The 22,728-nt window shown below is 38.2% G+C and overlaps 1 protein-coding gene across 1 annotated transcript in view; it reads right to left on the bottom strand.

Annotated features, from left to right (window-relative positions):
* Positions 1 to 22,728, bottom strand: part of ACER3 (alkaline ceramidase 3) — a 55,481-nt gene that overhangs the window by 21,639 nt on the left and 11,114 nt on the right. The window contains exons 2-3 of the mRNA XM_064644835.1: positions 12,618 to 12,728; positions 2,694 to 2,746 (exon numbers count right to left, since the gene is read on the bottom strand). Of these exons, the coding sequence (XP_064500905.1) occupies positions 2,694 to 2,746; positions 12,618 to 12,728 (164 nt within the window). The remainder of the gene's footprint in view (positions 1 to 2,693; positions 2,747 to 12,617; positions 12,729 to 22,728) is intronic.

Here is a 22,728-nt window from a genome sequence, read left to right as displayed (position 1 = left end):
AACGTTTCTGCTGACCAGGTGCTACTGAAAGGGCAAGCCTTGCTTCTTCACCCACACTCCCGCTGCTTCTCTCCAGTGAGCCAGGTCCAACATCTGAGGCAGCACACAACTAACCTTGTAGAAGAAGGTTTAAATCCCTGCACCTGTGCTTTATAGGGTCAGGGACCACAACAGGTAGCACAAAGACAATATCAGGAACACTGACAACAGCTGAAGCTAACAGGTGTGTTAGGTGGCACTCTGCCATCACATTAGTCTATCTTTGCTGTAATGCCTTGGAGGGGAAAAAATAGAAGAAATGGCTGAATTCAGCTTTATAGTAATAGTTTTTTATAAAATTGGTGATGTGCTTTTTCAAGCCTGGCAGGAATTAGCTGCACGATTAATTCACATGGCTGTTAAAGACTGTGAGTCATTTAACACCTCATAAAAGATAAAAGTGGGGGAAGAACAAGAAATGGAAAGAACATGGAAAATTTTTCAAATTTGGATGGCTGATTACACTTTTAAGTTCATATGCTGGCAACATCTCAGAGAAATTACAGTAAGAACTAAGAGCTTCTCAAAACATCTTAGTTAGAATTTGCATGCAGAAGACAATGGCTTCTGTATCCAAAGGAATTAATGCTTCTAGAATGTCAAAGGCATGTCTGGACAATGAAGAACCACGGAAAGAAGGAAACTCGGTGAGCTGATTTCACTGGTTAAATACGCATTTCGGATTCTTGAGGAATGCACAATCATGCAGCTCCCATAAAAACAAGAGAAAAAGGGGTGATTGCTTTAGAACTATTCTGAACAATTGCTTTCAAAAACAGAGGCTTTCACATTTCTCTTACTTTAGCAAACTGAATCAACCATATACTGTATTAAGACTGCAAAACAAATGTAAAAAAAACCCCTCTTTGAACAGCTATCAATGCTGATAAGAGATAAAGTGAACGAGAAAAGGTTATTTATTGGTTGAACTGTTTCCTCTGTGGTGATCCATGAGCTAGCAACTGGAGTAATTATGGGCCACTTGCGGATTTCACTTGGCTGCCAAAAAAAGTGTACTTTCTGTGCCTCACATGAAGCCTCTTACATCAGTTGGAAAGATGATGCAAGACATTGCTGCTTCCCTCTCATCTGCTTCTGCCCACACTTTGCTTACCACAGTTCACAGGCCCTTTAGTTGATCTGATGCAACACCAGAACTACATGGCAAGTAGCAGTAAAATGACTTGTATTAAAATAGCCTCTACACACACACACAAATAAAATAAAATAAAACCCAAAAAGCTCCATGTAAGAACGTTTTAAGTCTGTATAATTTTAATGATTGAGTTTCATGGTGCCCTTGCTCACCTCTGCATCAGTGTAAGAAAGAGGATTTGAAATACTGGCCATGTTAGGAATAAGCAGCTCGGGGAAGACATATGAAAAAGGTTGAAATTCAAGGCAATTTCACCACAGGAGTGAATATAGGTAAATCATACTTTAATTTGGGAGGAAATGGTGAAATGGCTCTACAAACTGCCTTTTTCATGCAAGAAAAGGACCAAATATTCTTACGTGGCAGCAACTATATGCTTTGTGGAAGCTGGCAGTCTCCAGCACGTGCCAGAGATATCAAGCAGAGCATTATGGAGACAAACTTCAAACAATTGGCAATATGTAGGTCCCACTGTGACCAGTAGAAGTCCAGGACTCAATTCGGCTGCCGCAATATAGTTGCCTAATGCCATCTGAGATGCTCTGTCACATCCAATACACCCACCCAAGACTAGCAGATGTGACAGGGGAGTCTAAGAAACCTGCACCTCTGTGGCATGGCAGCTGGACACCTGACAGCACACTCACAGGGTTTAAAATAACACTAAACACCTATACTCAGACAAATGAATCTTTTTTGAGTGAAGGCTGCCAATGGAGTATGGAGAACAATTCAGCCCAGCTGACTGCCTCCCTAAATTCCACTGACTTAACTGTATTTCCACTGACTGTGGTGAGAGCACACACTGCCAGCAGAGACTTTTAAATGTAGATTTCTTTATTTTGAACTGAATTCCACTTCATCTTGCCTTTGATTCAAAGATGAATTTCCTTAATCTTCGAAGACCTAAAAGAGGACAACAGGACAAGACTTCCTGCATCCCTTTAAAAAAACAGGAAATACCAGGACTAAATCCCTGTGCCCTGTGATTTGTTCTAGAATGCCTTCTACTTGAAAATAAGAGAGAAGACAACTCAACTACTGCTACTCAAAAGATACTGATTTCACTATTAATGCTACAGATACCTCTAGATAAATAGAAATCATAATAGAAAAAGATGTAAAAGATAAAATAAATAACAGTAACTCCTCTCTATACTGCTTGTTATTAAGCCAAAACTGTAGTAAATTTAAAACAACAACTTGTATAAAAAGATAGCATGATTTCTCAAAGGATAAAGTGTCCTCCACCAACAGAAGCAATTGATTACAGCTCTTATTGTAGATGCAGGTATATATTCCTGTATGTCTATCAGTGGAAAATACCTAATGAAACAAGACCTGAATTACTCTCTTGTTGAGAGCAGGAGTCATGTACAATGATACTTAAGGCAGATTAATTAATTTTATATGAGTTTCATCTAATCAAGAAATGGCAACATGACTGTATAGTGAGATACACACATAAAATAATTCACAGCTACTTATCAGTACTCACCTGCATTTCATACTTCAGGGTCATGTGGAAGCACCAAGATCCCAATCCCACAGCTGAAAACAAATCAAAACTATGGTCAACATAAGAGTCTAAATGTAAAATTTTCAAGTATATTAACTTAAATGCATGAATTTTACAGTGAAAAAAAAATCAGCAGGACATCAGCATATTCCACTGCAGGAACAAATCTCCAATTTTCTACAGCCTTCTACTTTATACATTAGTCACCAAAAACCCTGAATTTCTGGGTTTTTGGGGGCGAGTGTCCTCTTTACTCCTCTCAATACTGTCTCCTATGAACTGGTGTAATCTCAAAGAGGATAGGAACAGAGGAAATCCAGAATGAATGGAGTATTATAATTCAATATATCTTTTTTTCTTTTAATTTTAAGTACATTAAGAGTTTTAACCCCTCTATAATGAGAAGCATCATTTCTGCTTATTGTCCAGTTTTAAAGCTTACATTTTACAAAGAGCTTTTTATTGTCTCTATAAGCAGAAATGAATTGCTACTAGAACTCAGAACTCAAACTTCAAGGTAAACAAACCAATCCCACACAGCATATATTCCTTTTGCGAAATGAGATCGCCATTTCCTGGCCCTCTACAGAGAAAGACAAGCTTCCAAGAAATTATTTATATTTATCTGAAGTACCCTCTTTTCAAACTCTGAATTTACTTCTGAAATTACTTTATGAGATATATACTTTGCCTATGCACAGCTTTTTCACTTAGACATGGATAATGTTTCTTAGATTTCATTGTTTAGAGCAAAGCTGGTACAGTATTTAATGCATCATTCATTACTTTGAAATGTTATCAGTAAAACACTCTCATCAAGCACCAGGTCATTTTTATTTTGCAAGAACAATAATGTGATGTCTTGTCTTCCTGAAGAGAAGAAATTATGTTTTACCTCAGACTAGTTTCAGGGACAGCCAAGTAATTTGCACCTGAGCCTTGATCACCGGGCGGTGCTGCTACGTTTTGCTGCAAGAGCATCACTGCACATGACAGTCAGGTTTCTGATGCTTAAACAAGACCTGTATCTCTGTGCCTTCTGTAAAGGATTCCCAAGACAGTCGACAGACATGTCTGGAGATGCTTCTTTAGATGTTATTAGACTAAAATTGTGATTATTACACATACTCAATGAAATTAAATACCTAAGCATGTAACTTTACTGAAACCTGAAACTGTAATACAGCTCTTCAGAAAGGACAGGCAGGGAAGGAGAGGTGGAGGGGTGGCTTTATATGTTAGAGAGTCTCTTGACTCTGTTGAAGTTGAGGTCAGCAGTGACAAGGTTGAGTGCCTGTGGACCAGAATCAGGGGGAAGGCCAACAAGGCTGACATCCTTGTGGGTGTCTGTTACAGACCGCCCAACCAGGATGATGAAGGAGATGAATTATTCTACAAGCAGCTGGCAGATGTCTCAAAATCTCCAGCCCTTGTGCTTGTGGGTGACTTTAACCTGCCGGATATCTGCTGGGAGCTTCATACTGCAGAGAAGAGGCAGTCAAGGAGGTTCCTGGAGTGTATAGAGGATAATTTCCTTCATCAACTGGTAAATGAGCCTACCAGGGGTAAGGCCCCACTAGACCTACTGTTTACAAACAGAGAGGGGCTGGTGGATGATGTAGTGGTTGGAGGCTGCCTGGGGCATAGTGACCACGAAATAACTGAATTTTCAATCCTCAGGGATGTAAGGAGAGCCATCATTAAAACCTCTACTCTGGACTTCCAGAGGGCAGATTTTGGCCTATTCAAAAAACTAATTCAAGGCATACCCTGGGAAACAACCCTTAAAGGCAGGGGGGTCCAGGAGGGATGGACATGCTTCAAGCAGGCAATTTTGAGCGCACAGGAACAGGCTATACCAGTGTGCCGAAAGGCCAGCCGGAGGGGAAGACGGCCGGCTTGGTTAAATAGGGAGGTTCTAAAAGAAATCAGGGATAAAAAGAAAGTTTACAGACTGTGGAAAAAAGGGCTGGTTACTTATGAAGAATTTACGAAGAGAGCTAGGTCATGCAGGAAAAAAATTAGGGAAAGAAAAGTGGAATTTGAAGTTAATTTGGCTAATTCAGTTAGGGATAACAAAAAGTCCTTTTATAAATACATTAATAGCAAAAGGAGAGGCAAGGAAAACCTCAGTTCTCTGTTGGACTTTGAGGGAAATATAGTTAACAAAGATGAGGAGAAGGCTGAGGTACTTAACACCTACTTTGCCTCAGTTTTTAGCAGTAAGACAGGTGGCCCTCAGGACAACCGGCCTCTAGAGCAGATAGACAGAGACAGAGACCTGAATAGCCCTCCTGTATTCCAGGAGGATGTAGTTAGCAACTTACTGAGCCAGCTGGATCCCAACAAGTCTATGGGACCAGACGGGATCCATCCCAGGGTGATGAGAGAGCTGGCAGAAGAGCTTGCCAAGCCGCTCTCCATCATCTTCCAACAGTCCTGGCTCTCTGGGAAGGTCCCAAATGATTGGAGGTTGGCGAATGTCACCCCAATCCACAAAAAAGGCTGCAAGCAGGACCCTGGCAACTATAGGCCTGTCAGCCTGACCTCGGTGCCTGGCAGGGTTATGGAACAGATCATCCTGAGTGCAATCACACAGCACCTTCAGGATGGACAAGGGATTAGACCCAGCCAGCATGGGTTTAGGAGGGGCAGGTCCTGTCTGACCAACCTGATCTCTTTTTACGATCAGGTGACCCACCTGGTGGATGAGGGGAAGGCTGTGGATGTGGTCTACCTAGACTTCAGCAAGGCCTTTGACACTGTCTCCCATAATATACTCCTGGAAAAGCTGGTAGCCCATGGCTTGGACAAGTATACCCTCTCCTGGATTAGGAACTGGCTGGAGGGTCGGGCCCAGAGAGTGCTGGTGAATGGAGCTGCATCCAGCTGGCGGCCGGTCACCAGTGGTGTTCCCCAGGGATCAGTGTTGGGCCCAGTCCTGTTTAACATCTTTATAGATGATTTAGATGAGGGGATTGAGTGTATCATCAGCAAATTTGCTGATGACACTAAATTGGGAGGGAGTGTCGACCTGCTGGAAGGCAGGAGGGCTCTGCAGAGGGATCTGGATAGACTTGAGAGATGGGCTGATTCCAATGGGATGAAGTTCAATAAAGCCAAGTGCCGGGTCCTGCACTTTGGCCACAACAACCCCATGCAGCGCTACAGGCTGGGCACAGAGTGGCTGAAGAGCAGCCAGGCAGAAAGGGACCTGGGGGTACTAATTGACAGGAAGCTCAACATGAGCCAACAGTGTGCCCAGGTGGCCAAGAAGGCCAATGGGATCTTGTCCTGTATCAAAAATAGTGTGGCCAGCAGGAGCAGGGAAGTGATCCTACCCCTGTACTCTGCGTTGGTGAGGCCACACCTTGAGTATTGTGTTCAGTTCTGGGCCCCTCAGTTCAGAAAGGATATTGAGGTGCTGGAGCGGGTCCAGAGAAGAGCGACAAGGCTGGTGAAGGGACTGGAGCATAAGTCCTATGGGGAGAGGCTGAGGGAGCTGGGGTTGTTTAGCCTGGAGAAGAGGAGGCTCAGAGGTGACCTCATCACCGTCTATAACTACCTGAAGGGAAGTTCTAGCCAGGTGGGGGTTGGTCTCTTCTCTCAGGCACTCAGCAATAGGACAAGGGGACACAGGCTTAAGCTCCGCCAGGGGAAATTTAAGTTGGATATCAGGAGAAAATTCTTTACAGAGAGAGTGATCAGGCATTGGAATGGGCTGCCCAGAGAGGTGGTGGATTCACCATCCCTGGAGATTTTTAAACGCAGATTGGACGTGGCACTGAGTGCCATGATCTAGTAAATGGACTGGATTTGGACCAAGGGTTGGACTCGATGATCTCGGAGGTCTTTTCCAACCCAATCGATTCTATGATTCTATGATTCTATGATTCTACATTTAAAAATGTATTGCCAAAACTTTAATGTCATTAATTCTCTGGGAAAACTGAGCACAGCTCTCTACCACACTATAAACAACCATATGCACTTCTGTAAGCTCTGATTACATTGGTTTGCTTCTGAAAAATCTTTCCAAACAATAAGCAACAGCTGCTTTCACCTTCATTGAGATTCTAATGAGAAATTCTCATAGCCATTTTTCTATGTATACAGAATATATGACAACTACTATTCATTCTGGAGAAAAAACCCATTAAGATCATAATTAAAACAATACCATCCATTATCCTGGCTGTCACAGGATACAAACTTACAATTTGTAACAAATGTAATTTTCAAATATGGGCAAAATGATTGCATAAGAAATTTCAACTGATTTTAAATTAACAAAACGTCATTGTGTTGTGGGGTTTTCTGTTTGTTTTTCTTGATGTTATTTGGGTTAATAAATCTCAACAGTCAGCTACTGAACTCTTCTTCTTCCTCCCACATGATTAGAAGCACTTACTTTTATCTTAATTTTTCCTTTCAAGTCTTTAAAAAAATCAAGAATGCAGCAGATATTACTGTTTCAGCTCATGAAATCCTTGACTACAGTTAATTTCTAAAATTAATTAAACCCTTCTTGTAACTGTGTAATGATCACATTTAGAGTTTCTCTGATTATGAAATTCTACTATGCATTGCAGAATGATATTTTAGCTGTATTATGTAGCAATAAAGCAGATATTTGAAACAAGAAAAGTTTACAGGGACTTGATCACATGGTCCTTCCTAAAATAAAAACCTCTAATGGAAATGGCCGCAATACTGCTTGCTGCAATCATAACAGAGCTCATGAGCATGGTCAAGTCTGTCTGGTATACATGCATTCAGCAGATAACCCAGAATGTCACGTGACTAAAAATTATATGACCTTTTTGTCACACTTTATGTCCAACTTATAAACTTAGACTTATTTGTCTCCCGTAAGCACTGGTTTAATACTTATGCTAAAATGCTTTCACATGTGGCTTCTACCTGAAGTTCTACAGGAATGCAGCTATCTTGAGATATACTTCTCATCATCTAACTTCAGGCCTGAGGTATTTCTAAGAAATATCTACTTCACAAAAGCCATCACTGTAATGAGACAATCTGCCAGCCTTGTAGTTTTCAAAATAGGAGTGATCACGACCACCGCGATTACACCAGTTTTTAAGAGAAGCAACTTTCCTCTACAGCCACGGACACACTGAGCAATAATTTGCTCCTTATCTTGTAAGCAGGGGTTGCAGTTTTTATTTTAGGTGTTTCCTTTTGCAAAGGAGCTTAAGTCACTAAAAGCTGCCTATCTGTAGGGAAGTTTTTACGTCATCTGAAGCAGTACCATTTCCTTCCTAACTATGGTAGCTCACTTTTCATAGATACTGCAAGTCACTTGACATTTTTACATCAAGGAACCTCTCAAGTTACATGGGTTATATAAAATTATGTCTTAAAAGGCTGGACATGCAAAGTCAGGTTAGCTGCTATATGTAGACTAACACAGTCTTTTTTTGTCCTGCAGCAAACACAACGTGCAGTTACTGCCAGTTGATAAAACAGTTGTGTTAGTGATGACGTAAAAGCAATGTATCTGCAAACTTTACTTCATACACAGTTATTTCACTGCCAAAAAACTTGAGGGCAGTAACTATACTGGAAATAATCTAACATTATACAGAAGATCCAGCTCTATATACAAACCATATAAGCTTTCAGGATTTGAACCCTAGAGGGATTTTTTCCAAGTTTTAGGAAGCATCAGAAGTAACACGTAATCAGTGATAATTCAGTTTGATATAACTGCCTATCAGCATTCAAAATTCTCATTGTAAGCCTAAATCCTTTACAGAAATAGCAGTTTATTAGGATTTCAGAAAGGCTTTGAATTTAAACTCAATTTAAATTTAAATTTAGTGTTTCGGAAAGGGTTTAAATTTAAACTTTGTACAGGTGCTGTATGAAAATATCCTGAAAGAAGGATGCTCCAGATGCAAACACCTTTATTTAGGTATCTACACATGAACTAGGTGTCACAGCTTCCACTAAGAAAACGGCATTATTGAGAGTAATTCAGCTGGCCAAACAGGTATTTTAGAATGAGTCAAATGATCCTCGTGGTTTTACTGACTGCAATGGCAGACAGAACCCTCTGCACAGGCAGACATATATGTTTAGGTGTTTAAATTTGGAGATGAATTCCATCTTTTTTTTTTTACAGTGATAGAACTGAATTAAAGATAAACAACAACATACTGCATCATAAACAGTCAAAGAGCGAAACAACGAAAAAGTAGAATTCAATTAAACTATTTTTAATTAACTATTTTGTTTTGCAAAGGTTTCCCTCCACAGCATAAGAGACAGGAGAGACCTTGGATACTCCAAGGTTACAGCTCTACAAGTAATAAAGACACTATAACACAACTGTCTGCACTAGTGAGTTGTTAGAGCAGTCTGCACTGTGAATCTGGGCTATTCCAACTAGCACTTTCCCCAGGCAGCTTTCAGGCACTGCCCAAAAAGAGCCAAAAAGAGTCCGGGGCCTGTGCTCAGCAGGGAATTTGTATGCAGTCACCTTGTTTTGGAGGCTAAGATGAACAGACATGGGCTGTTCCATGCTACTTGGCTTCAGCACTCAGGAGTGTTCCCAGCCACATTTGATGTACTAACACCGACACAGCCCTAGGAGCTTCTCTATGGGTGTTAGGTAAGAATAGGGGAATTAATTTTGACTGAAGAGCTTCAAAGAAGTATTTTCACAGATACAGAGTTTCACTGGAAATAAAGTTTAGTAAGTTGCTTACAAGTTCCTATGGCTATGCCTAATGCAGAAAACTTTTTGTATCCTTTTTTTTCCTCCATTTTGGCACAGCTTGAATGACTGGGCCCTATTAAACAAGACAAAGAAATAGAAACCAGAACAATCCTTCCAATTTTCAAGTAAAGTATCTAATAAAGTACATTACTCCATTTTTCTTATCTTCCTATGTCCAGAACAGTTACACTCTCTTTTTTCTTAATACATATATATAGTTTTTTTAAATTGAGACTCTTCTAGAATATGAATCATTTCAGAATCAGTTTCCCAGGATGCATGAGGAGAGGACATGTGGTACACCCTGATACAATATCCCAGTGTCATAAGGAACCACTCAAAACAAACTGCTTATTCTTTGAGGTAGTGACAGTCTGATGATTTGTTCCATGTGCAACATGCTAACGTAATTGCTTAAGATTATTCTTCATATAAATATGAAGATTAAATGGTTCTCTAAAACTTAAACCCCACATCCAGTTCCTACTGAGTTAATTGACAACATGCTTTTTGCGCTGAAAGGCAGCAGAAAAAAGGTCTAAGAACAGTGTGCTGTATCTCAAAGAACTTGCTGAAAAGTGCAACTCAGTCTGGGCACCAGTATGAACAAGAAATTTATCTGAACAATTATTTAGGAATACACCTTATTGTCCTGCCAAGATCTTAGCATGTATGTGAAACAAACAGTGCTTCCATAATTCAAAATGTATTTGGTTCTAAAAGCAAATAAATGTCAACCAAAGAAATTGCGTGTATAAAAGTGAAGCACTGAACACGGTGTGGTAAAACACAAAGGAACTGACAATCAGCTAAATGTCTGGAAGCATCTAAAAAGAGCAGCTGATTTGGATCAAAATGATGTCTAGAAACAACACTTCTTACATTCTCAAATGCTAACAGATTTAATTTTAACGTCCTCTTTGACAGCTGTCTTTTCATGTCTTGTAAAATCTCAGTAACTATTCCAAGTTTTTAAAACCTAACTGAAGTGCCCTCCCTTCCACCTCCATCTTCACAGAAGAATTGTTAAAGCATTTCTACTTTGACAAAACAACCCTCAGACTCTACTAGCTAGACAGAAGCACTGCTATATGATCTTTAATGAAGCATGGTGCCTGAAGGAAATCAGAAGTTTGCATTAAATTCACTATCCCTTCACAGAGTAAGTCTCTACTTTTTTGTTACAACTTAAATAAGTAGAATGAAATCTGTTAATAAACAAAATTCCTGTGAGGGAAAGAACTCACTGGTACTTTCTTACAAAAAGGAATTTCTGTACACTTACTATCTCCAGTATGCAGCTCATTCAGTCACATGCACAGAAAGAATGCCAGTGTTCCTGGCACATTTCAACTATATTTAAAATTCTGTTTATGTTTTCATTTGCTGCTTTTATTCTGTAGTAGAGCAAATGTTAAGAGGATTGTCATTCCAAATCATCCTGTTCCTGTTTTTCACTGAGAAACTATAAAGTCTTCTACGTTCCTTTACATCTTTCAACTGCTGGAAAACAGTCCAGCGTTACGAATACTGAAGCAGAGACAAAACAGAAGGGAAATGCTTTTGGGAGTGACCTTTAATGTTAGGTTCCAACATATGAGATAAAAATCAAGTTGTGCAAGCATTTATCACTTTAGACAGGAGTCAAAGCCATCCCAGTCACAGATGAGCAGGGCCCAGCTGGAACTCAGGACTGCCCTCCAGCACTGCTGATGAATATGCAGGCTGAGCTCCCCTTCATCAACATCACAAAGAGTACAAAACTGAAGGCCATGGTATTTATTATGATCAAAGACAGATGACTTTTTTTTTTTTAAGCATTTTTAAAATAAAATGGGATATGAGAAATGTCTAGCTAGTGTGACAGCCTGACATTCTGGTCAGAGCGTGGCACACTTTGTCCATCATAAAGTGTCACTGACAGAGATAGCCACAAATTACAGTGAAGACAGTCTCAAACAGAGTTTTAATTTAATTCAATTTTTTTAGTTTAAAAAGAATGGCAGTATAGGATACTTTGATTCAAGAACACGCAAAGTCAACTTAAGCAAATGCTTACACACCATTTCTTTCCCTGTCTTTTTAGAAGTAAACCCTGACCTTCAAGAATTCTGTTTCATACTGAGACAAAAATAATTAATTACTCAAAACCATAAAAACTCTACAAATGGCTATTTGGAAAGTGTTCAGACAACATGCAAAGCTGTGCATTGTTGCTGCCCACCTTCCACATAGATCAGCAAAGCTGATGTTACTGAATACTCACCAAGTTGCACCCAGTATATGTTACAGTTTAACTGGCATCAAGGATACATCATTTAGCATATGGATATGTGTTTTTCAACAATGTTTGCCTTAATACAGAATATGCCAATATTAAAAGTAACATATATCAATCCCTTACCACTGTGAAAACTTGGGAAGATCTCCACAGAATTGGGAGCTATAGCAAACACAGATATCCATGAAACACAGAAATTCTGTGAAACCTAGTTTGAGACCCAACAGCCAAATGTGAACCATCTTCAAGCATCTTTTTTCATAAGGAGTATGACTTCTATTTGCATGATTAACGTTTCAAAGGAAGTTGGTTCTTTTCTGGATTTTGTTATTACAGAGAAAACAGACTGCCCTTAAGTAGATCTAAATATGAACATCACATTGTTCTTCCATCCTTACAAAACTTGCAAGTTACTATGGCATTTAGATTGTTGGGTGATATATGACAAAGAGGAATTGAAAACAAATTCAAACTCACGAAAGAACACCTTTCCAGTTCCCTCAAGATCTTAGTCATTTCTTGTATTACTGTTCCATACAAATGTAACAAAAATATTAATATAATGTGAAAGTGTCTTTTAAGTAGAACACACAAGACACCTTCTGTAAATCATCATAAAAGTACAGAGATGCACCAAGCAGAACCTAAAGCCAGAAACGGATCAATCTCATTTAGTTATTTACTGAATTCTAACTTCATGCCCTTCCAACAAATACCAATTTTCTGTACACATTAACAACTATAACAAATTGAGGTTTACTTTTCACACACGCAGTATTTAGATTTAACTACTTGGTTTATTAATATTTAGATATATTGTTCATTGCACATCTGAGCTCTCTTTATAATCACAGAGCAAATTAAGTTTTACACATACCTGTAAGACACAAATACGCAGCTAAATACCGTTTTTCAAGGCCATCTTTATAGGTCTGAATCGCACCATAGATTGGAGGTAGAATGAAAATCAGGTTACTCACTGTGTTCCCTGTAGGACAGAAACCAAAAGCAGAGATTTAGAATTGGGTACTATGCACTTTTAACTAAATATAACCACATTTAACTAAATAAAACTGCATTAACTCATTAAAGACAGATTCCAACAGTTTTCATCCAGAAAGCTACACCTTTTTGAAAGTTGTCTTCTGCTTTTGCACATAATACAAAGTTAAATTTTTATAACACACAGTTAACTACACAAAGGCAAAGAACATTTTAACTCTTTTGTCATTTTTTCACGTGTGGATAGTAATAAAATACTAATTTAACTAACAGTTTGACTTAGATGGTGCTTACTTTCTCGTCAGAAGGGAGAAAGATAGGATTACTTTAACAACACAGATTATGAATCAAAACCTGATTCCTTGAAGAGATATAAGCCCCAAATAGTTCAAGCCTGGTATTTTAAGACTGTTTGTTTGTTTTTTCTTTTCTAAAGCTGATTCTTGAAACTCATCAAGTGACTCATTCCCAAATGAAACCAGTTCAATTTTTACCCTTAGTGTGCTAGTCACTGTGGGCACACAGAACAAGCCAGATGGGATGCTACATCACAGATTGTAATCTAAGACAGTACAATAAGGAATAATAAAATGTCGGAAGCCGCTACTGATCAGCATGATGGGCAAGCGTCAAAGCTTATTGAGAGCCTGAACTTCAGCAACACACCACTGCTCTCCATCCCTCCTGTTGATTCTAGGATGCTTATAAGGTCTCCAGGAAGACCTTATACCAGTCTTCCAATACCTAAGCGGGACCTACAAGAAATCTATAGAGGGACTTTTCACAGGGGTCTGTAGTGATAGGATGAGGGAATGGCCTTAAGCAGAAGGAAGGCAAGTTTAGATTAGATACTGGGAAGAAGTTATTTACTGTGAGGCTGGTGAGGCACTGGCACAGGTTACCCAGAAAAGCTGGGATGCCCCATCCCTGTAAGTGTTCAAGGCCAGGTTGGATGGGGCTTTGAGCAACCTGGTCTTGTGGAAGGTGTCCCTGCCTATGACAGGGGAGTTTGGAATGAGATATCTTTACGGTCCCTTCCAACCCAAACCATTCTGTCATTCTGTGATACATGCTATGCAACACAAAGAGATGACACGTTGCAGAGACCAGAGAAATAAAGAAAAAGCAAAGAGCTCAGCTCTTGTACCAGGGGGCAATCTGATTTAGATGCGTTTTTTTTTTTCAAACTGTGCTGGCCTATGGAAAATTACAATGAAATACTGCAACTTTAGGTGAAGCATAAAGAAATGTTACATCTCTCAGCAGAAGGGATGCAGATTCAGCTTTTTAGCTTAACCACAAATCATAATTTTGAGAATAAAGGTTATGTTATGGGAATTAAATGCTATGCAATTTGGTAAAATGAGCAAATCTGTTAAAAAAGGCAGAATGTTGCTTATATAAAACTGCACATTTTGACACATCATCAGTTAAATATATATAAAACTGAAACTCTAATTTCCTTATATCCCAATGAAAAATACAGTGTATGAGGCTATGGAGACACCAAAAACACTCCCTATTTTGGTCTTTTTTATTCAGCAGAAAATATCAGAAGCATTTCACATTCTAAAATAAAGAACAAGAGTGAGTGGGTCCTGTCTGAATTATACCCCTAATTCAAGCCCTTATTTCTCAAGAGTCCTACTTGCCAAGATTCTTTCCAAAGAAAAACAAAAACTACCAAACTATGTTCATATAACCTAAAGTATTACAGCCCCCCTGGAAAAAAAAAATTCATACTTTACAGTTTTAAAGAAAATTTAGACCCAAATGGAAAAAAAGTTTATTTCAGAACACATGGAGCAGAAGCATCTGACTACCTTTAACAAGGTAGCTCTTCTAAATTCTCACTAAGTAGATACAAATCTCATTTTGAGACAGTCTTCTCAACCAAATAAAAATCTCATCTGATTTTAATCAGATCTTCTTTAAATCACTTCCTTAATGATTTAACACCATCTCCTGCACAACCACGAATTTCACCAATTTATACCAGGCTAAAGAGAGATGTGCCAGAGATCTTACTCTTCTAGTCAGTTCTGTGATAAGTTCCTCCACATAAAAAAAAGCCCAACTGAAATCAAAACAGCTTCTGCAAAGACATACAAGTTTATACCAATTTAAAAGGCCTTTTTCATGTTTAAATTCTTTGGGGAATCACTAACCTTTTACCACACTCCCTTAGTGTTGCAAGGGGTAGCGATTCACTTTCAGCGGAGACTAGGTTTAGAAGAAATTCACTAAAACTCTGCTGTGAGGCACACTGATCATTCCCATGTTCTCCCATAAATCATGCAAAGATGTCATTCAGCCTTGAAAAGGAGTCTGGATCAGTGAATCTTCTGCTTTCTAAAGCAGTCCTCAAGTATGCCCATTTTCAAGAGAAGCTATTAGATGTTATATAAATGTCACTGTTTAAGGTCGCTTAGTTATGAAACTGTCATAAACCTGGCAAAAATTCAAATATGAAAATGCCAAACAAAAGAAATATCATGATGTTCATCTGCAACTGGGAAGGCACGTGACTGCAGAAGAGAGTTGCAGTAGGATAACGAACCGCAGATGATGTAAGAACGCAGAAAACAGAATCTTCTGTAGGAAAGGGAAGGTTTCAACACTTCCTGTAAAGCTATAATTATGTTAAATTATCAAAAATTTATGAGTATTTAATCTAGGACCATCTTGCTGAGAAAGGAAATACCGTAGACCTAATCTAGCTGCAAATTCCTGCCACTCCTTCTCCGCACTATTTGGCCCATATTATTCAGAACACTTGCAGCATGGATTAGGCAAGCCTATCTGCAAATATACTTATCGAAAGTTGCACAATTTTTTTTAATAGGAGAAGTAGGGGTAGGGGAACAATACAGTCTTCTGGCATGGTGCTAGCAAAATTACTTCTTTCAAGACCAAACAAAGGTTTCTTGCAAACCCAAGGTCCCTAGGACTGTATATTTCATAAAAGTCTAGCTAGTCTTTACAAGATTATCCTCACATGGAATAGCTTATAAATTCATTAAAAGGGATATGCACAGATATTAGCAAAGAATACTGGAAAGAAGAAAAAGGTGACGCAAGTACAGACCCACAACTATAAAGTTAATTAACAAAAAAGGGAGTGAAACAAGCATTGAAGGGAATAGACAAGGAAGTTAAAGATGGGAAAATAGTCCAAACTGTCAAAAAAAAAAAAATCTTTTTCACTAAATTTTCTTTCTAAAAAAAAGGGGGGAAAAATAATGCAGCAGACCTCCATGGGAAAACCAGAGATTGGAGAAATTGCAACTAAGGCAAGAGGTAGAAGATATGCAAAATAATTAAAGAAGAGAGTATTGGTTATGCCTATAGAAATACAATATATCAAAAATGTGATGAATGTGCATGGATGGACCTGGGCTCAACTCTGTACAGTACTGGATTCCTTGAATACTGGTCCAGAGAGTGACCTGATTTTTCTTTAGTGACCAAAGACTGCTTCTCAGCATTTTACTTTCAGCTTTTCTGTCAACAGAAAGGAAGATCATATTATCTGAGGAAGAAATGAATGAACTTGCAGATTGAAATGACAGGAATAGGATTAAATACGATGGCCAAGAACACACCTTTCAATGTGAATATGAATCCTCATTCCCAATGTAGAATTAATCTATTTGAAGAGGTAGAAAGGTGAATTTAGATTGCATGGTAAGTGACCATAAGCCATCACTGTAGGCACCAAACTCCCTAAATTTATTTCCAGTAGAGGAAGGGAAAATAGTGGTCTTCATGCAAGTCAGTAGTAGAATACACTGTTCTCTAGCTATTGATAAAAGAAGAGAGAAAGTACATCATGTACAGAGAAGCACCACTCATATGGGAGTGATGAATGGGAGCCTACAATTTCAGAAAGGACAAAAATTGCTCAGCTCAGCTCCTGAACAAAACAGCTGGATGGATTAAAACTGCACTCTGTAAATACATCATGGGTCAGTGCCAAAGACAAGAGGGAGCTATTTGAAAGAGAGGATAACACTGACGAAGACTAAATAGATATAAACTAATCCTAAATAGATGTGGGCTAGAATAAAGAGGAAAACTTCCCACTAAAGTGGAAATATTTACAACTGGTTCCCAACAGAAATGGGCAGCATGATGAACCTGCTCTCAGGGTGAAGCTCAGTAAGCTCCACAATCAGATTGCATGATGTGGCCTATCACAGTACTAAAACAGACCATGTCCACACAGATTATACGTAGTACTAGGTACAGGGCTAAATTAATGTCTAATCATGATAAATGCAGACTGTGTGACTGATTGCACAAATTTTTACAGAAGTCTTCGAGACTGTTTTAATGCAAACCATTGTTTCAAAGTACTGTTTTATTCATTGAGCAAATGCCATACGGTACCAGAACAAAATCAAATTTATGCAAAACATCATTTCAACAAGCCTCTGTCTGTAGGAAGGAGAACAGTATAAGTGTTAAACCACATCTGCACCCTGTTCTACAAATACAGCAGCAAAACCTGACAAGTCTTTTTTATGATGGATGTACATTCAGAGTCATCTTCAGGCCCTGGAAAGCGTATATATATATATATATATATAAAATAAATGCACAAAGATCTGTACAAAGACTGACTTCAAATACAAAGAATATTAACTTAAAAGGGGAAATAGTATCTACAGGCAAACACAGGCACAATATACAGCTTACTGTCATACAGACATTATACAGACAGTTGGGAAGTACAGAAATTTGAAGTATCTTACTTTCATAAAGTTTCCATTTTTAAATTCCACACTATAAAGTAACTTCTACAATAAATTTGGATGAGGAGTCAAAAGGAAAAAAAACATGTAAAGTTGTAAATAAGTTGAAACAGAACATAGTCATAAAGATATAATAAACAGGATGTAAAAACATCAGGAACAATACTGGGAGTTAAAATACAGATGCTGGTTTTGGTGAGGGAGGAAAAGTGCTATTATAAAAAAGAAGCAAAAATTATCATCTTCAGCTTTTGACATAGTGTTCAACATGATTTACCCACTGTTAAGAAATGCTTTCTTTTATGTTTGTGCACAGAATGACTGCAAGATTTACCAACCAACAACAAGGATCTTTTGAGATTTTAAAAAGTTCTTTCTCTCTCTGTCAAACAAATGAATACTTTTCATTCTCTTATGGTTTCTACAAGACAAAACCAACAGAATTAAATGTTACCCTCAGAGAGGAAAGAAGAAAATGTTTGCAGTTTAAAACATTGACTACACATAAAAAGCTCATTTAAAATCAGGACTAACAAACACAACATTCACTACAGGAAGATTTTTCAGCCTCTCCTTAAGGACAACAGCATCTCACCGAAACAGGAGAAAGGGAAGTAGCTGCTGCTTTCTAAAATAGATACCTAAGTTGCAATAAAGTCAAAGTATCCTTTTAAGTAAAAAAACACAAGCAAACAAACAAACAAGACTTTAAGGCTGAAAACATCCATTTCATTGTCTGGATATCACTGGGCTCTGCACAGTCAATTTTAGTGCACTTCCTGGATCATGTAGCTTTATCTTTTCCATCACTGCAGGAAGACATTAAAAATATTGTAAAAAAACAATGCCTGTCAGAAGGCATCATACAGAAATTGATTCATCCTAGCTGCTTTCAGTTATAAGGAATTCTGCTTCATGGCTTTTGTTTCTGGAATCACCTCACGCAGTTCTGGTACGAAGTCATTTGGTAATGTCTGGTATTTCAGCTCATTATAAGAGTGTTTACCATGTTTAAAGAAATTGCAAAGCAATGCAATTTGAGGCACATTTGAGAGCTTAAGCACTACCATTAGGTATCCCCTCTTGTAAAGAAAACTCTTTTCCTTTCCTTGGAAGGAACTCCATAGATATGAAACCAAAGACAAACACAAAAAGAGAATGACAGTGAAAGAAAAGTGAGTCCTGTGGCCCAGCAGTACCAGATAAGGTGAAACAGTGAAAGATAAAAAAGGTATTTGGAAATTAGATATGAACTGGAGGAGTAGGTAGTCTAACAGCCTAAAGACTGAGGAGGAATCTAGAGTATCTCCTTATAAGAATAAGAAACTTATTCGAATCTAATATGGGAGTTTTTGCTAAGATATAAGCACTTCATAGCTTGCCTACCACGACATTCAAAGTGTCAGAGAAATTAATGTGAATAAAACGCAACAAGTTGCCATACAGTAGATGCTATATATTATCAGTCAATAATAAGTAACCCAGAGCCCAGAGGAGGTTTGTATCACTGATTTTTAAAAATAAGAGCATTTCACGATTGTTCAGAAGAACCAACTACACAGAATTGGCTGGTTTTGCCCCTAACTTCAATCTCGCACTGTTTTCGTTTACGGCTTATCACCAGGAGGGCAGTGCAGCAATTAGATTTTCACTTCCACCAGCCAGTTTTAATATCTTCCACTTCAAAGTCTACAATAACTGCACTTTGGAGTGTCAGGAAATGAAAACTCCTGTTTCCATTTGATATTTCAGAAGGACCTCAAGGGGAGAAAACCGAGTCATCCTGACAGGAATTTTGCCAATATGCAATTACTGAACTCCCTACTTGCTAATGTCCATGAAGGAGCAATATAAACTTCCTGTTACTCAGTGAAATACAACACAGCATTACTCCAGGCTGAAGCACAAGACCAGTGCTGGCTTAAAAAATAGAATTATAAAATAAAAATAAAAAAATGTGAGCAGGGAGGTGTTTAGAGTGTTTATTTTTAAGCGACAAGATCAATTTTTCACCTTGTGTAATTCTCCTTTCCAAATACTAAGCAAGCTTTGATTTTGTTTACAAGGGAATTAACTGAAGTTATTTCAGCAATTCAGTTGCAAATTGTATTGGCCATCACATATCTGGTAAAGAAATAGCAAAAACACCAAAGGAAACAAATACTGAAGGAATTACTGAACTGTACAAGCTATGTATGCAAACTTCCTTAAGAACTATAAAAATAGGTAAAGATAATCAACAATTCAAATGTATTATTAGAGAGGCTATTAGAAATCTAGAGAGCAAGTTCATATAGATCATAGGAATCATAAAATTAAAAGACATAAAACAGCATAGAAAGATGTGATGAACTGAGTACATTACAAAGCAATATGCATTAATCTAGCTCTGTACAGATGTTGTCATCCTATTATGAGAGAAACTGTAAGGAACAAATGGGAGGGAGGGAGCAGATACAGCAACTAGGAGTACTACAAAGGAAAAGAATGATTTACAAAGGAAAAGAACAGCTTCCTAAATCTTAGCCAGGCAGTAGCTACAAGAAAGCAACATGGAATCCAACAGATTTACATGGGGGAAGAACTGAAAAAAAATATTATTTGCATTACTAATGAAGAGCATTCTGATCAGCACTAACACACTGACACAAAGAAAAGGGAAGTTCCGGTAGAACATCTAGAAACCAAGCTTATTTGGCAGCAGAAACATCTCCCAGAAGAAGCCATGAATCCTGGAAGAGTTTCAAACATAATGGACAACCCATGGCAAGATATACAAAGAAAACAATGCACTGTGGGCAAAGAAAGGCAGCAAGCAAGGCAGGAACACAGGCTCCTATGTTAGCACAGATGCATACCACTAGTGTGAGCACGCTGCGTTCCAGTCTCACGAGTCTCAGCCCCAGCAGAGCACTGCTCCCAGTAAGTCCAAGTGCTGGGACAAGGCCAAGAAAACTGAAGGCAGCATTGCTGCTGCAGAGCTGGTGGCCAACTGGAAGATTTTAGTGTCTAAATTCAGCATGCAGGGCAGCTCTTCTACATCTTCTAGGCTGCCTCTGCCTTGCTGGGCCTCGATTTCTCCAGGATATGTAAATGTACACTGATATCCTTCTGAAGAGGTAAACCATTTCAGTGATTTATTGGGTTGGGGAAGGAGTAATGAGGTAATTTTAGGAAAAAAAAATTATTCATAACACAATTTAATTTTTATTCCCAGTGTGCATAGTGGTTCTGACATACTATATCAACTGATATGTTTTCATTATGGCCTTACACACTTTATATTCCAGCTACAGAATTAATTCCCTTGACATTCATCATACCAGTTCAGCTAGTATTTTTGTAGATTGTTTTACTCTGATTACAGTATTTCATATTACATTTGTGTTCTTCAAAACAATCAAAAGGTAATTAGAAGGAAAAAGCTCTCGACATTGCTGACTAACAAAGCACACACAAGTAAGCTCAGTTCAAACCTGTAGAGTGTGGGTGTTTTCTTATGCACAAGCCTCTTTGGTATGTATGTCTTACAAAAGCACTTATAATAAACTGCTTCTGAATTGCTCTAGGTTACAATTAAGCTATCCTTTCCCTTACCCACCTCTCTGCAAAGTGCTTTGCTACTGTGTAGTAAAGACACTTGAAAATTAGAATCTAACAGGAGACTTTACTAATATTGACCTTGCTTCTTGTGTATATTATACTGATAAATGAATGAAAGCTAATACTACACAAATTCACATTTTAAAGCTCTGCTTGTTTCTTCATAAGAAATGGATACCTTTGAAGACACCCTTGCAATCCCAGAAGCGCAATATTTGTGTTTATCATGCAGATTAAAATTTAGATGGTGAAACATTTATTGCTGAGCTAAAGAAGTTTTTGCTCTTTCCCTTCAAACCCAAAACACATTGGTTACCTATTCAGTCTCCTTTACTAAAGGGTCTAAGCAAACACAGCCTTCTGTGTACTACCTCTCAATATCCTTGCAAGGAGAGGACAGGCTAGACGAGGGTGCCCGAGTTACAAAGAAACCTGCATAAAACTGAAACCAGGACTTGCAAACACTTTAGTGTTCCTCTAGCTACTAGACTTTCCTTATCTGCCACAATAAAAATGAATGAGTTCACCACACCACCTCATAAATAAAGCTTCAAAGTAGAAAGGACATGAGATTGAAAGCTGAGTACTTTCCAGAAGAAATGTTTTTGTTACCAGGTCTCATTTTTAGCATAACGAGTCCTCCTTTGCCTCCTCCTGGAATTCTTAAAGACTACTGCAAATGAAGAAAAAGCATCTAAAGACCCAGAACTTGTACTGATGGGTTTTTTTGAGAAAGAATAACTGCTAATTTTTTTCAAAGGGATCTGTCTTAAAGCCTTTCATGAGTGAAGTCTGAGATCAGCATGAGCTGCCGTTCCCCAGAAGAGCATTAAAAGGGCAGATTAAAAATGGAGGACCAACTGTGAAATTTAACAGGTAATTACGAAAGCAATTGCAAGGAAAATATTCTGAGGTGACAGGCCAGAATAAAGATAGCTACAACACCTAAGTTAAAAAGCTGTATTCCTCCCTTTTGAAGCCAATTATCTTACTGTAGCTCTAACTATGCCTAGCACGAGTGCAGGGCATTCTGAGGTATTAATAACTGGGTTATGCATTTTGAAGGGAGCATTACATGAAAAATAACAATATTTAGGGATGTAACAAAAATGCTATCAGTGGCCATTTTTTTGAGACTGCAGGAAGGAGCCTGGGAAAATGTGATAGTACACAGCTTCTTTCCAGGACATTTTATTCTCAGTTCAAGATATCCATAATTACAAGAAATAAACTTGCATTACAACTAGCTGATATGTCATCCTGTAATATTTTAATATTTCTTTCCTAGAGTATGGGAAGTCACATGGAAAAGAGAGCATCATTTCCCTAATAAACATGCATCTAAGATGATAGTAAATAGACCAATTACTTTCAAGTATACCTGGAAGGATTTTGAAAGCAAATTTAAAGTAAAAACAGTTGACATAGGCAGATAATTTGAAATACCAATCTAGAAAGCTCACTAAAAGCAAGTGCTTACAGCTGGAAAATGCAATCAAAGTCTAAAGAGATTAGGTTGAGATGATGTAAAGTTAGAATATTACATGCAATAAGCTTGTTGCTGAAGGGCAGATTTTCTTCCATTATAGCCTTTACTGGAAAACAAAATAAAACATATTTTATATG

This window comes from Pseudopipra pipra, chromosome 2 (genome assembly GCF_036250125.1).
Source record: "Pseudopipra pipra isolate bDixPip1 chromosome 2, bDixPip1.hap1, whole genome shotgun sequence".
Lineage (NCBI taxonomy): Eukaryota > Metazoa > Chordata > Aves > Passeriformes > Pipridae > Pseudopipra > Pseudopipra pipra.
This window is presented reverse-complemented; position numbering and strand designations above follow the sequence as displayed.